General features: G+C 46.0%; 1 protein-coding gene across 1 annotated transcript; it reads right to left on the reverse strand.

The window, feature by feature from the left end:
• Positions 1-1,269: 1,269 nt before the first annotated feature.
• On the reverse strand, positions 1,270-13,916 carry SAP30 (Sin3A associated protein 30). The gene is made up of 4 exons (XM_063424240.1): positions 13,317-13,916; positions 11,941-12,063; positions 3,619-3,717; positions 1,270-1,604 (listed from the first exon to the last, which is right to left on the reverse strand). Exons 1-4 carry the CDS (start codon positions 13,614-13,616, stop codon positions 1,482-1,484), a joined length of 645 nt encoding a protein of 214 aa, XP_063280310.1. The 5' UTR covers positions 13,617-13,916; the 3' UTR covers positions 1,270-1,481.
• Positions 13,917-14,396: the final 480 nt, after the last annotated feature.

The raw sequence follows: 14,396 nt of genomic DNA on the forward strand, positions 1-14,396 counted from the left end.
AGAACTGTAATGTGGAAATACATAAAGCAGTACAAGTGAAAGAAATCATACCACTGAGAGAGACTGGGAAGGCAGTCAGTTTGAGGTTAGGGTTTATCATCATTCAGTTCTATGCAAGCATCACAGGTCAAAAAAAGCAAAGTGAAGCATCTTAGTTGTAGTGATGCCAGCAGAGTAGTAATTTTCAAAAAAAACTCAAAATATTAACATCAAGCAGATTAGATCATGGACTTACTGCTTTCTCATTTTTCCCAAATTAAGAAAAAGCTTATAAACATCTGATAAGGTTAGGAGTTGCAATGAATGCTAACTGAACAAGCTGAAGCCATGTCCTCCTCAGCTTTAAGATGAAAACTATTTTCCCTCAGCTTTTTATTCATCTTTTGTGCGCAGCTTTAAGCAGAAAGAAATCATATTCCATACACCACACATTTAGACTGGCAGAATAGTTGACAGTACAAGAAGTCATTCATAATTCCATCTGCAACATCAGAATTTTCTAAGACAATAAGTTAAAAGCCTAGGTATTGCTGGATATTATTCTCCATAAGTTACTATAAGTTTTGGGTTTATTGAAAGGGGGTTTGTTCCTTTTAAACAGGCCTGAGCTAATCCATACAATGAAGAAGGAATAGTGTGCCTGTTAGAATAGACTGTATTGACCCCACACAGGCTCAACTATCATTCTCCAATTAAAGTCTTAGCAGCAGTCCACACAGACAAATGGAGAAGTCAGCAGGTAAAGGATTTCTTCCTGAGTCGAAGGATTTCTCAGCACAGTAAGCTGCAGCAGTCTCTTCATCTGTACTTACAGCTTTGAAATTCGAGAGCTGTGTTTTTTTCCATTTTAATATAGGGGCAGGAAGGCCTCAGTGCTTGGAAGCATGCATCTCCGCAATGACAAAACAAATAAACAAATCAGAAAATCCTCCAATTCTTGTTTCCAAAGGGGAAAAAAAAAAGTGTTACTCAGCCATTCCTGCCCAGCTAAGAACACAACTGACACTTAAAGCCTTTTACCATAGGGAAAAAAAACTATTGTCAAGTCGGCTACAGCTTTTTTTAAAAGGCATTGCATCATGAGCACTTGAGGTACATTTAGAAATATATCCTTGGCACATTTTAATTGAAAAATATTTTAATATTATTACATAGTTCATCAAAGCTTAACTATTAGGTACAAGTATCATAGTATCATAGAATATGCTGAGCTGGATGGGACTCGTCAGGATCATCAAGTCCAACTCATTAAAATTAAAGACACACCCATTTGAGCAAGAATATCTGTGATATTTATTTAAAATACTTTTGCTGAGGAAATTTGTTTCATAAGAGATGGTTTTCAAACAAATCAGCAAGGTTATGAAAAATAAAACAGGCAAACTCTCTCAGGAGAAAAAGTTACAAAGAAAGCTTTTGTATATCAACAAAACCTCAGTCTTTTGATTAGCAGCCTGAGTCTCAGTCCCAATCTTTTCTGCCTAATGAACCCCACTATCCATCTTTAGATCTGGTCTGTTCTTGTCATTCTTCACCGAGTAGATGAAGTATGTTAAGGTGTCCTTTTCATTCACTGGAATTGTCCTAAAATGGCAGCCAATTATCTATAAAGGAAGAATGCAAGGAAATAAAATAATCACTCTTACATGCAAAAACCTGAAGATTCAAATTTAAACGTACCACAATAAAATTTAAAGGACTGATTAAGAAGCTTACAAAAAGAGGAAATGATGCCTCTCTTCAGATGTCTTTAGTAGTCAAGGAAAGGTAAACAGTAACCATTTTACTGATAACTGTGAACTAAATGTAGCAGATTGTACCCCTAATTTCCAAAGTAACAAGTTGAGAATTTTTCAGGGAAAAAACCCCTCAAAGCTATCAGAACAATCATGGGACTATCATTACATCTGTTTAGTTAAAGTTTGAATATAACAGGTAATGACTACAGAATATCAACAGTGACAGCACAGTTATGAGAGGCTACTGCTCACCACTCAGCTTGGGAGGTGGTGTCTGCATCAAATCACATACAGAAACATCTAACATAACACAAGATTTATCAAAGAACTATAACTGAATATTCAGCTCTTCAAAACAGAGCTATCTATGAAAATTCACCATGCTGTAACCGTTGAAATATGACAATCTGTAAGTAGTTCTTGAATCACTTGTCATTTCAGCACTTTCCCTTCATCAAAATGAACACCAGCTTTAAAAGAAAGTTGCAAAACATTGTAACTGAGTCTGTTCTCTGGCTTTTTGGACAGATTGGTAATTAAAATTATGAAGTGAAAAACATGAGACTACTCACTTAAGCACCACAGGATATAAGAATAAATGTTTAGCCTAAATAAAAAGTTAGGAAGCTTTCTAAACTCTACCCCAAAAGCATTCACAGAGAAGCAGTTTGACACAGTAATTTGAAGTAAACTTTCTGTAACAGCTAGAGCAGTGTCCATGGTATGTTAGGACAGATTACATGGAATCCAGTGTACAGTATATTAAGGAAGCTCTGTAGCTGTGGCTCACAAATACCTGCAGGTCAGTCAAATCAAGCATGTGGCAGAAGCAGCTTTGCCCATGCATACCATGCAGCACTAGAATAACCTAGTGCAAGTATCATATGAAATTCACCTACAGCAGACCCTTCAAAACACCAGTTTTGCAGAACAAAATCTGCTTATGCTTTCTCAAATCACAGTCCTGCTAATTCAAGAGCTAACCTACATATAAGAAAATGGAAGACTGATTTTGCATTCTCACACCTAGTGGCAGCAGGACTATTATTTTACAGTTCAGCCTTGAGATCACCCATACCTTTAAGAGCATTGCTTTTAATCCACACAGATTGAGGAGAGATGAAAACAGTGTCTGCACTTAAATACAGCTAAATGTATCACTGCACAGAAGTGAAAAATCAGTAGCTATACCTTCCCTGTTAAGATCACCAGCTCTTCCACTTACATCAATATGCTGTGACTGCACCTTTGCAGCACTAAAGAATTCCTTTAAAATTGCAGTCATGCGAAGCAAAGATGCTAACATACAGCTGTACTGACACGCAGCTTCAGCACTTTTACAAACAGTAAATTCCATACAATTCCAGTTTTCTGACAGCAGATTCCAGGGGTTTTAACAGAATTATCAATAGAAGCATGTTTTTTCAGGGTTCTGTACTCAACATATACAGAAACCTATGGTTGCAGTAACTAGTTTTTTAAAGCAAAGTCTGAACCTTACCAGAACTTCACTGACACCTCTCAGTTTCTAGTTCTTTTCAGCAGAACATTTCAGGTGAAGCTGTGATTGATGCACAGACAGAATAAATCCATGATTCCATGATATTCAGGGGCATGAAGATCATCTTGCTGTTCCAGCTCAACACTGCTTTTAAGCAGCAAGCACTTCTTTTAGAAGTTAAGAGTCCCTTCTCTGGAAAGTTACTTTTGATTTACTTGGCTTAGGACCCGTGGCCAATGAAGGAAGCTAGATAAGCAGCTCCCTTTTGTTCTCCTAAAATCCAGATTATATAGGCACTTTACGCAAGGATCACAGTGTATAGAAAACCACATGCCACAGCGAGTTGCATTTTCTATTATGGGAAACACTCATACATACTTCAACAAGCTGCGCTTTGTTAAGTCCCGGTCTGGTCTGTAGCTTGAAGTGTCTTTTGTACCTTCGAAGTGTGTTTACTTGTAACTGATATAAATCAACCTAGAAAAAAAGAGGGGGAAGAAAACAATCTAATATAACTGAAAAAAAATCAATCATTAATAGTTTGCCTCGCAAAAACATTTTGGAAAATCACAGATATGCAAGTGTAAACAGTCAGCTCAGCAGATGTCATTTTGACAAAAAACAAACTCCACCCTGCACCTTCCAGCAGAAAGGAAAATAGCCCAGTTCCGTTTAAGAGTGTTTTGTTGTTACTGAGCATGCCTCTACCTCTCTTTAGCTGTGGACGGTATTTCGAACTCACTATTGTACTTTCATCCATTCTGGGTTTTCTTTTTGCTTCCCAGTTCCAGCACGATAACACAAAGCCCAATAGCAACTTTCATATAACATCTATGAAGATGCTGATCCAAAGGATGCCCGCCCCTCTATTGTGATTTCAGCCATTATATCTTATGCAGATTACATACAAGACACAGCACATCTGCACCATGAAAGAGCACATGTTAGAATCAGGACAGTCTCGAGCACAAGTGTTCTTGGCTTGAGGTGACAAAGGAAAACAACTGCACCCTGCTACACAAGCAAAATGCAGGAGTTATGTGCATGGGCATAAATGTCCAAAACTCTTTCTCAGTGTCAGTCAACAGTTGAGAGAATTACACAAAGTCCTCTCAGGGATACAAATACACAGCCTTAATCCAGTACTGGGTCAGTTTTGAATTCTATGTACTCTGATCAGTCACTTCTCCCAACAACAGCTTATGCTCCCATCCGCCCTGACAATCTAAGAGAGCTTAATCAGATGACTGAATAGGAAAGCAAGCTCAGAAAGCAGGCTGAATGAGAAATTCTATTAGGTCAGTTGCAATTACAACAGCATTCTCTAACTTCACTGCATTAAAGATTGATGAAGGCATTCACTTTTATTTAACAGCCTCACTGCAGAACACTTAAAACAGCAGTGCTACTGCACACTTGGCAACCTGGCCAGACTTGAAGTGACATCACCTTGCAAGATAAAGGATGGTATCCTTTGGTGTTTCCAAAGTTTACATGGCATTGAATTCTACTTCCAAAGTCACAGTGGGGAAGTCACCCTTGCAGCATCATGCAAAAGAACAGCAGCTTTTCACCAAGCCCCAGTGCTGGGGCTGTTTCTACAGGTTAATAGGTCTTAAAGGTCTAAGAACATTTTAAGGTCTTATACAGAGTTGCTTATTACACGAAAGTATAAGTCTGAAGGTGTGAGAGTCTTAAATGAGCAGTCTTACAGTCTTACAATCAGTTATGAGTATAAAGTCTTAGAAATAAAATATCAGAATAAACAAAAGTCTTAACATGGAATTTAACATAACATTCTAACCTTAGGATAAGACAATTTCCAATTCTAGACCTCAAGCAGGGCTCCCGGCCGCAGGGATTGCAGTGGCAGGAAGGGGTCCCGGGATCCCGAACTCTCGCAGAGTCCTCAGCAGCCCCAAACAGAGTTCCGGGGCTAGTGCCGCAGGGGGAAAAGGAAGGGATGGGACCCCAGGGCTCTGATCTCAAGCGACAAAGACTACAATAGATGGTACCTTCAGCATTCCATTTCGGCTCCCTGGCAGGGCTCCTTCCTCAGGCTGCAGGAGGTGAAGGTTGGATCGATAGATCGGATTGATCGATCGATCCTTCCACTTCCAACCCAGAGGCTTTTTATCCATAAGTTACAAATGCATATTCATATCTTTATCTACACACTACCCAATCTAGGTGCAATTTTCTAAGTTCGTAAAACTACAAAAAACTACGAAAAGCAGTATCAAAAACCTACGCATATAGCATATCTATCAGTGCAAAAACTGTCTTGCTATCGTAAAAATTCTATCTTATTGTGCGTAAAAACTCTATCTTAGCATACGTGAGAAACTTTATCTTATTTGCATAAAATTCATACCAAAAATTATAAACAGTACTCTATTTTTGTTATGTCTAAACTCTATCACTAGGCCTGAAGCTCTGTACTTCTACACTAACAATTAGGCACTTAGGGTATGTGAAGCCTAAAGCTGAAGCATAAATCTCTACTTTATGTGTGTGTAGCTTTATATATTCTAATTTTTCTAAAGGTTTTAATTCAATCCCTGCACTTCTCACTCTCTGTGGAGGATCCATGGAAAAATGGACTCCAACATCCCAGAAGCTAACAGTACCAAAGGAGTTTCTTTTTCTCCTGTAGGAATCATTTCCAACCAGTAAAGATGGTCACGACTGAGATGGAAGAAGGAGGGCCTTACAACTCCTCAGAAGAATTATACTTTTTTCCTTAGCAAACTGGGTAATCATTGAAAGTAGAGGTGGTCAAGGGCAAACAGGTATCTAAGGCATACAGTAATTTCAAGGAATGAACACACTGCCCTTGCCCAAACAGCCAGCTGACACTCCTCAAAAACAGTTCCCAGTTTTCTCTTTTTGTAATAATACTGTTAAGAAAAAAAAACACGCTTGTTTTCTTCTTCTGGAGATATCTGTCAGTTGTTACATGTTTTATAATCCTGGCATAAGAACACAAAATAGGCTTCCAAGAGAGCTGCAATTACACAGTGTCAGAGAGCTACCTAAAATCACTCACAGCACTAGCTTTACAAAGAACTTTCCAAGAAACAATCTCAGATATTTAACAGACAATACCATCCAGCATCAAACTGCTTTCAGTCTCCTAAAATCCTCTTATCCAGAGCCTCCAGACTGAAACCTCGTGTCTAAAGGCACAGATTCCTGTGTGGGCCTGACATTGGTCTGAATTTAGGCTTCAGGCTCTGCTACTGTCTGTGTGAAAGGCAGGCGAGCAACTTTCTCATGTTAGCCTGAGAAATCTTAAAGAGGAATTCAAACAAACCTTGGGAAGTGAGAAACTATCTGCAGGTGGTGTTTTTCCAACATGTTTACTGGAAAGAAATATTTACAAAAGAGTGTAGACGCTGAATAACCAATCATGTTCTTTGTACCGAACTACTCTATAAAAGTAGAATTTAGAAGAATAAAGTTTGCTCTCATCTTTACCATCATGGAGAGTCATGTTGTTATTTCTGTGCCGTCCGAAAACCATAGCAACATCTGGTGACCTGACGTTTTCGAAGAAGTTCAGCGCAGCCAGGACTGATTCATGCAGCAAAGCTTGAAAATTCTACCTGCCTCCTCAGAGAGGTAAGCGAAGTATCTCCACGTTTTTTCTAAAGAATGCTGGTCCTGCTGACCATGGAAAAAGATCAATCCTGCCAAAAGACAGCAGGTCGGACGGCACCCAGCACAGCTGGACTTTAATTTCTAGAAAAGACAGCCGGGCAGAGGTTCCAGAAAAACCTGGGGAACCCCTCTCCTGAGAGAGGACAGCTTGTGCCTTTCCTGACAAGAGCAGCTGGAATTCTTCGCTGCCGACAGCTTGCCCAGCGCTCCCCCGACCTCTTTCGGTTCTGTCTGGCCGAGATCAAAGCGAGCGTCTGTAAGCCTCTCCCGGCCGGCAGAGACGGCGCTTCCTTGGCTTTTCTTTCTCCTTTCTTCATACCACGGATGGCTGGCAGTGGTTCCTGCGCTATCATCCACTGCGACTAGTCTGTACCGTGACTTTAAAAGATGCTAGCCCGTCCAAGATACAGCTGGTCAGATTCCGACCCAGAGTGTGACACAACGATCCTTTCCTCCTCGGCGTGGCCCAGCATCTGGCCTGCGGACGGGACCGGGATCGAAAACCTTTGATCCCTCTGTATCCTTCTGTGTGTTCAGGGCGAAAAGTTCACTTTATGAGTGTTTTATGCTTTTAACGTTACCTGTGCTTGTTTTATGATTGCCTGTGTGAGTTTAGGACTTGTCTTTCTTTGTGTCTCTGTGTTTTAACTTTGTTCTTTCCCTTGTGCGGGTGTGGGGGGGTGCGGTGAGACAGGCATGGCAGCACGGATGCGATCTCCCTGCCTTCTCTCTCTCTCGCTCGGTTTTTCTCCCGCCCTGCTCCAGGGCGCTGCAGCGGCTGCAAAATCTCTCTCTCTCTCGTTTTTCCGTACTCGGATTCGCCCCCTCCCCACAGGCGCGCGGGTCGGGCGGGCGCGCAGGTCCCTTCCCCGCGCGGTGCCGCTGAGACGGGCGGCTTGGAGCAGCTTTGCCTCTTCGTCCCCCCCCCCCTTCCCCCCAGGGCGGTGAGGGGGGCCACCGGCTCTCTGCTTGAGACAGGCGGCGGCAGGGCGGCGGCGGGCTGAGCTCCGCCGAGCCCCGCTCCGTTGTCCCCTCCCCGTTTCCCCCCCCCGGCGGAGGTTTTCTCCCGCCGTGTGCAGTAGCGATGAGAACAGGGGCCAGCGGCCACTGCCCCGCCGGCACACACTTCATCGCTGTTTTCATTTCCTTCCCGCGTGAATTTGCACAGCAAGTCGTCATAGGAACCGAGGAGCGGTCTCCTCGCTCCTTTTCCCCCTTCCCCCCGCCATGAGCGGCGGGGTTCGCTCCCCCACTCCTTCCCTGCGGGCCGAGCGGCTGACTGCGAATAGGGCACGAGGAACTTGCCGTTCCTCTAGACAGCGGATAATGCTGTAGGAGTTGCTTCGCTTGAATTTTTTTTTTTTTTTTACATAGAAATGGGGGCCACGTTTGTTTGGATTTCCCCCAGCTCTGCGGAGCGGCCCTGGGGCCATTGAGCCCCCAAAGCCCCACTCAGGGCAGGGCCAAATAGCTTCACCGCCTTTAAGGCAGGCAGAAGCTTTTTCCTTTACAGAAAAATGGGGGCCACGTTTGTTTGGATTTCCCCCAGCTCCGCGGGGTGGCCCTGGGGCCCTTGAGCCCCCAAAGCCCCACTCAGGGCAGGGCCAAATAGCTTCGTCGCCTTTGAGGTGAGCAGAAGCTTTTCCTTTTAGAGGGACAGTTGATTTTTGTTTGGGTTTTTCCCTCCCCCCCTCCCTCAAAACATTTCTTCTCAAGGAGTCTCTGTGAACAGAATTGGAGCCTTAAATGCCTGTTCATAATAGAAGAAAAATGACAAGAAATACAAAAAACAAATAAGCAACCTTTGTTGCCTTTCGCAGATAACACAAGTATTATTAATAATTCTACAGTATAACCATCAGTTATGTTTTAAGTGTTATCTCAGTTTTTAAGATATTTGATGTGAATTCATTGATATGATAAAGTTATCACAGTTCTATAGCCGGCTGCCACTGCTGCTGCTTCTGCTTCTTCTTCTCATGTACTTTGCTATTTGTCTATAATTGCCTGTAAGACACGTGTCACCCAAGAATTTTTTCTTGTTTTCTAGCTGTCTATGCTAGTTTTGCATTCATGATTTTCTAAATATTTTCAGATTTCCAGACAAGGTTATCTGAGTTTGTAAGAATGCCTCCTCTGTCCTGACGGTTTGGGATGCGGTTCCAATCCTGGTCACAGACCATCTCAAGAGCCTGCTGAGCTCAGAGCATCTCTACCCTGACAAATTTAGGAGGTGTCAATTACCATATTAGTTTCTTATTATAAGATTTTTAAGAAGCTTGTTTTTAAAATTGGTGTAAGGGATTCCTCTGCAGTTAGAGCTGGACACTGGCCATGCCTTGGCTCTCTCTGGATGGGAATTGCCTATTTGCCCAGATGTTTTAGCAAGAAATTACATGAGTTATTTGACTCAACAATTTGACCTTTAAATATAATAGCTGAATTGATCTTTGAGGTGAACCTGGAATTCCTGCCCGGGAAGGATGAACAGGATCTCACTGGTAAAGAAGCACTTCAGCTTTTGCAGTTCCTGGGCTGATCAAAATTATTATCAAAAAGATAACATGCAACAATGTAACATTTATGTTATGAACCTGAAGAAAAAGTAATTCTGAAACCTGGATGTTGAATTTAGACAATGGAGTCTGACAAGTTATCAGTTTAGGGCAGTGGAGCCTGACAAGTTTGTTAACTTAAGGAGAAGATGTGCCTGTGTTTTATCATTAGCAGGTTCAGCAGTCGTGTTACCCATCACCTTTGAGGAGTGAAAAGGGACATTGCATAGCCTTAGTGGCTGTCATATAGACTGCAAAGATGACCATGTGGTTGGAAGTTATGGAGACAACAGAAGTCCTGTGTCAGCAGCATGGTCCTGTTTTCATCGATCTTCCTCGAGTCACTCCCTGCTTCAGACTTCAAGAAGACATCCAGTGATGCTAAGGATCAAAATCTTGTCTCAATGGACTTTTTCTTTTCATGTGTTTTAATTTTATAGTAGATGTTTCATTTAAGTTTCCTACATAGATGTAGTTGTATTTTAGGTAATATTTCACGTGCCTTCGGTGTATGTTTTGTAGTTATTAAGGGCTGTTATTTCACTTTGTGGTTTTTGCCTTTCTGGTCTTTGGGATCATGTAGATTTTTTTTGGAGTCAGATATCTTTTTATTGATATTTTTATTAATTTTATTATTCTTTTTTTCTTTCTAGGTGACATCCTACAGGTATCATGGGCCAATTGAGTGACCAGTGGTCCAGTCCTGCACATCCTGCAATGGGTCTTTGCCCTTTCAAACATCACATGCATTTTTGCATTTAAAAAAAAAAAAAAAAAAAAAAAAAAAAAAAAAAAAAAAAGGGTCAACTCAGGTTGTCCAAATAATTGGAAAATTAAATCAGTTTGCGGTTGCAGGTGTAATGCAAGGACCACTGTCCTTTGCTAAAAGGCAGAAAAAGCCCTTGTTATCTGAAAGGATGATTCCTAGAGTGATAGATCTTGACAAATTAGACTGCCATTTTTGAGCAGGCTAATGATGTTTTGTTTTTTTCTGTATTAGAATTAGTAAATAGCTAAGCTTGACGCTGGTGCATGGACATGGTTATGAAGGGTCAACACCAAATGCCACAGAACTTCCCTGACCATTTAAGTTGGTGCCCAATGAAAGTTCTGTTTAGTAATTGGTTGATTACTAATGGGACTTCTGGTGTCATGTTTGTCTTTTTTCTCTTGCAAGGGCCCTGCAGGAGAGGACACAGACACAGACGTCGCCCTCAGCAAAAACTAAAAGGGGGAGATGTGGGCCTGACATTGGTCTGAATTTAGGCTTCAGGCTCTGCTACTGTCTGTGTGAAAGGCAGGCGAGCAACTTTCTCATGTTAGCCTGAGAAATCTTAAAGAGGAATTCAAACAAACCTTGGGAAGTGAGAAACTATCTGCAGGTGGTGTTTTTCCAACATGTTTACTGGAAAGAAATATTTACAAAAGAGTGTAGACGCTGAATAACCAATCATGTTCTTTGTACCGAACTACTCTATAAAAGTAGAATTTAGAAGAATAAAGTTTGCTCTCATCTTTACCATCATGGAGAGTCATGTTGTTATTTCTGTGCCGTCCGAAAACCATAGCAACATTCCTGCACAAAGTTTCTTCACTTGCTGTTATCTACAGATGCTGACCATAGGGATGCCATTAAATTAACTTACAGAGTAATTTCTGATGAATGTTTTAACAATCCCTTTCAGAAGGGACCACGTAGGAATAACAGCTTCTGCTCAAAATTAACACACTGTGGAGCACCTGCTAAGCAACGCTGTAGCAGAAATAACCAAAATAACCCAGAGCACATGTATGGAAAGAGGGCCTTACGTTCAAGACTAACCCATTATACTATGAAAAAAGTTGAACGCTCTGGTTCCCTTATTTTAATGGGTCAGACTTCACTGGCGTGCAGTGGAGAAAAGTTGAAAAGACACTCTATTTCTCTACTCCACTCCTTCAGAGCTGCCCAAATGGCTCTTCCCCCTCCACAGTGGGGCAGAAACAAAGCTATCCTCATTGAACTCTCAGTGTTTAAGGTGACTAAGGCAATGGAGTAATTGCCAAGAGCCATCTGCAATACATTTAGCGCAAAAGAAAGGTTTGAAGAGACAGGACAGAGAAGCATTTATATCTCAGGCACTGTGTGCAATTCCCTTGGGGTTGTCAAGTCCTGCAAAAGATAAGAGTTCGATGGTATGTGGCAAAGCACTGACAAGAGTAAGCACTAAGGAGAAGAAAGCTGAAAACAGCAGATTTCTGAGAACCATCAGACACTTAAAAACAGAGACTCTTGTTCATTGTACTCTGCACCATTTAATCAGAAAACATGCCACAAAATTCAGTGACATTCTGTTATATTAAGAACAGTGCAAATCAAGAATCTTCCCTTTCCCACATGTAAGGTAAGCTGTAAAAGCGGGAGAGTGGTGTTGGTGCACACTCGGTGTCATTAAGAGGCTTAACACAACAAGTCGGGAAAAAAAATCAACTGTTTAGCTACCTCTGGAGTGTCGATGTCTTGCACTGGTGAGTCACCATCATCATCGCTGCCTTTCCTCTTCCTTCTATTTCTCACACTCTGAATTAAATTTTTGTGTAAGTCACAAATGTACAGATGTCTTGCCTAGAAGAATAAAACGGCATCTTTCAATCAAACGCATGCAGCGTATCACCCAGACTAAAGCACACATAGACAGACAACCCCTAAGCACTCACAGCCACATTAACTGGGTTGAGGAAGCTTTTCTACCGGCTTCTTCTAAACGGAGAGTGTGCAGCGCTGCAGCTCCCTGCCACCGGCAGGGCTCCGAGCTCGCTGAAATGCTGCAATCGGCCGATGTAGCCGTGCCAGGCTGCGGAGCCACGCAGCACAGCCCTCCCTGCCTCCCTGCGGCCGCGCATCGCACCGCGGGGGCCGGGCGGCACGCAAACAAAAAACAAGCTCCCAGTTGTTCTCTGCACGGCTAAGAGACGGCTCTCATTTCCCCAGCTATATCCTCCACTCCTTGTTTTACTTCCACTACCCGGCGTGGTCCCGCAACACACTTACTTTTACTTTCTTTTTAACAAGTTTTCCTTTCGTGGGATCTGAACTCTTTGGGAGATCTCGGCGCGTACCTGCCCAGAACCCCCAGGTCCGCGTGCTTTAAGGGTAAATGAGAGCGCGGGGCAGCGCTAGGGACCGGGCTGCAGAGTCGGCCCGGGGTCCCTCGGGACGCACGCAGCCCCGGTCCGGGGCGCTCCCGCCGGCAGCCCCACCCTGCAGCCCGCCTTGCCCTCCGGCGGCACCCGCCCAGGGCAGGCGGTCTCCGGACATCCCACCCGCGGAAAGGCGGCCGGCCCCCACTCTGCCCAGCCGTGCCGCGCCGCGCGGGGCCCGATGGCTGCCGAGCGGAAGATAAAGCGGCACGGGAGACGTGCGGCGCTGCAACACGAGGCGGGGCAGCGAGCGCGGCCCTCGCCAGCAGCACAGACAAACTAGAGCGCCGGGAGCCATGCAGGCTCCGCTCCGGCGAGCAGCGGCGCTTCCCGGCCACGCTTACCCCCGCTCCGGCTGCAGGGGAGCACACGCAGCCGATGCCCAGGCTCTAGGGGCTAGAGGGGACCCTAGGGGCAGGCAGGAAAGGCGGGCGCTGCCCCCCGCCCGGAAGGACTTTCAGGCGGTGCTGCTGCCGCGCCGGCCAAACTCGGCCGCGCTACGGAAAAGAGGTGGGAAGGGGAAACAAACACCTCCCCGCCGCCAAATACCCCTCCTCCCCCACTAAACTTGATTAAAAGTCCCCCAACCAACTAAGATAGAGATGCAGCGACCTACCGGCCGCTTTTGTCCGCCCGCCCCGCCGGCTGCCCTGGCGCGTCCTCCCCTCGCAGACTTACGCTCTTGTCCAGCTCGATCTTCACCTTCTTCTGCGAAATGCTCTTCTGGATGCGCTTGCTGAAGCTGGCGTTGCCGGCGGCGCGGCCGCATCGCTCCCCCTCCTCCCGCAGGCAGCACAGCTGCCCGGCCCCGGGGCCGCCCGCGCACCCACCGCCCGCCGAGCCCGCGGCAGCGGCCGGACCCAGCCCTGGCGGCGCTGCCGGCGGCGGCACCTCCACGGCGGAGCCCGCACTGCCCACCACCGCCGCGGCGGCGGGGTCTGCCCCGCACTGGGTCACCTCGGGGGCGAAGCCGTTCATACCCGGCGCCACCGCCGCGGCCGGCGGGATCCCGCCCCGCACCAAACTTCCCTGGCAAGGCGCCGCGGCCCGGCGGGGAGCTCCCCCGCTCTCCGCCTGCCTCCCTTCAGCGGCGGCACCGGGCCGCAAATCCGCCCTCAAGGGCGGTCAGCCCACGCGTTACGGAAAGGACGAGCTCCGCGACTACCGGAGCGGCGGAACCCCACGGGCCACCCCACTTCCTCCTTCCCCCCTTGTCATGCGGAGACTCTTCAGCTGTTTCCTATGTAACAACAGCAACCTGCCGCCCGGCCTCCGGCCGCGCATGCCGGCTGCCGCGCGCCGCCTCACGGGAAGCGCAGTTCCTGCCCCGGCCGGCGGCATCGGCGGGGGGCGGGATACGCTGCGGCAGCTGCTTCTTTTTCCCGCCCCGCGCTCCAGTCCCTTTCCTTCCCGCTTGGAGGCCGGCCCCGCTGTCCGGGAGCAGCGGCAGTACCGGCTCAGCCCACCTTTAAAAAGCCCCGTGCGTCAGCCTCTCTCTTCCCCCTCTTCCCGCGCCTCCTCCGTGGGATGTGAAAGGGCGGCCCCTCAGGGTATCGCGGGTCGGAGCTGCCGCCGGCGCGGCCGAGAGCGTACCCGCGCTCCCGGCGACGCGGGCCGGCCGCCTCCGCCGCCTCCTCCCGGCTCTCGGCGGCGCCTCGCTGTGCCGCAGCAGCTCGCTCCCCCCCCGCTCACTTCTTCTCGCTTTAGTGTTGTAGCCGACGCCGGCACTGCTCGGGCTGCTCGTTCCGGATCGTCTGT

This window comes from Prinia subflava (assembly GCF_021018805.1).
Source record: "Prinia subflava isolate CZ2003 ecotype Zambia chromosome W unlocalized genomic scaffold, Cam_Psub_1.2 scaffold_2cwr_NEW, whole genome shotgun sequence".
In the NCBI taxonomy this organism is placed as follows: domain Eukaryota; kingdom Metazoa; phylum Chordata; class Aves; order Passeriformes; family Cisticolidae; genus Prinia; species Prinia subflava.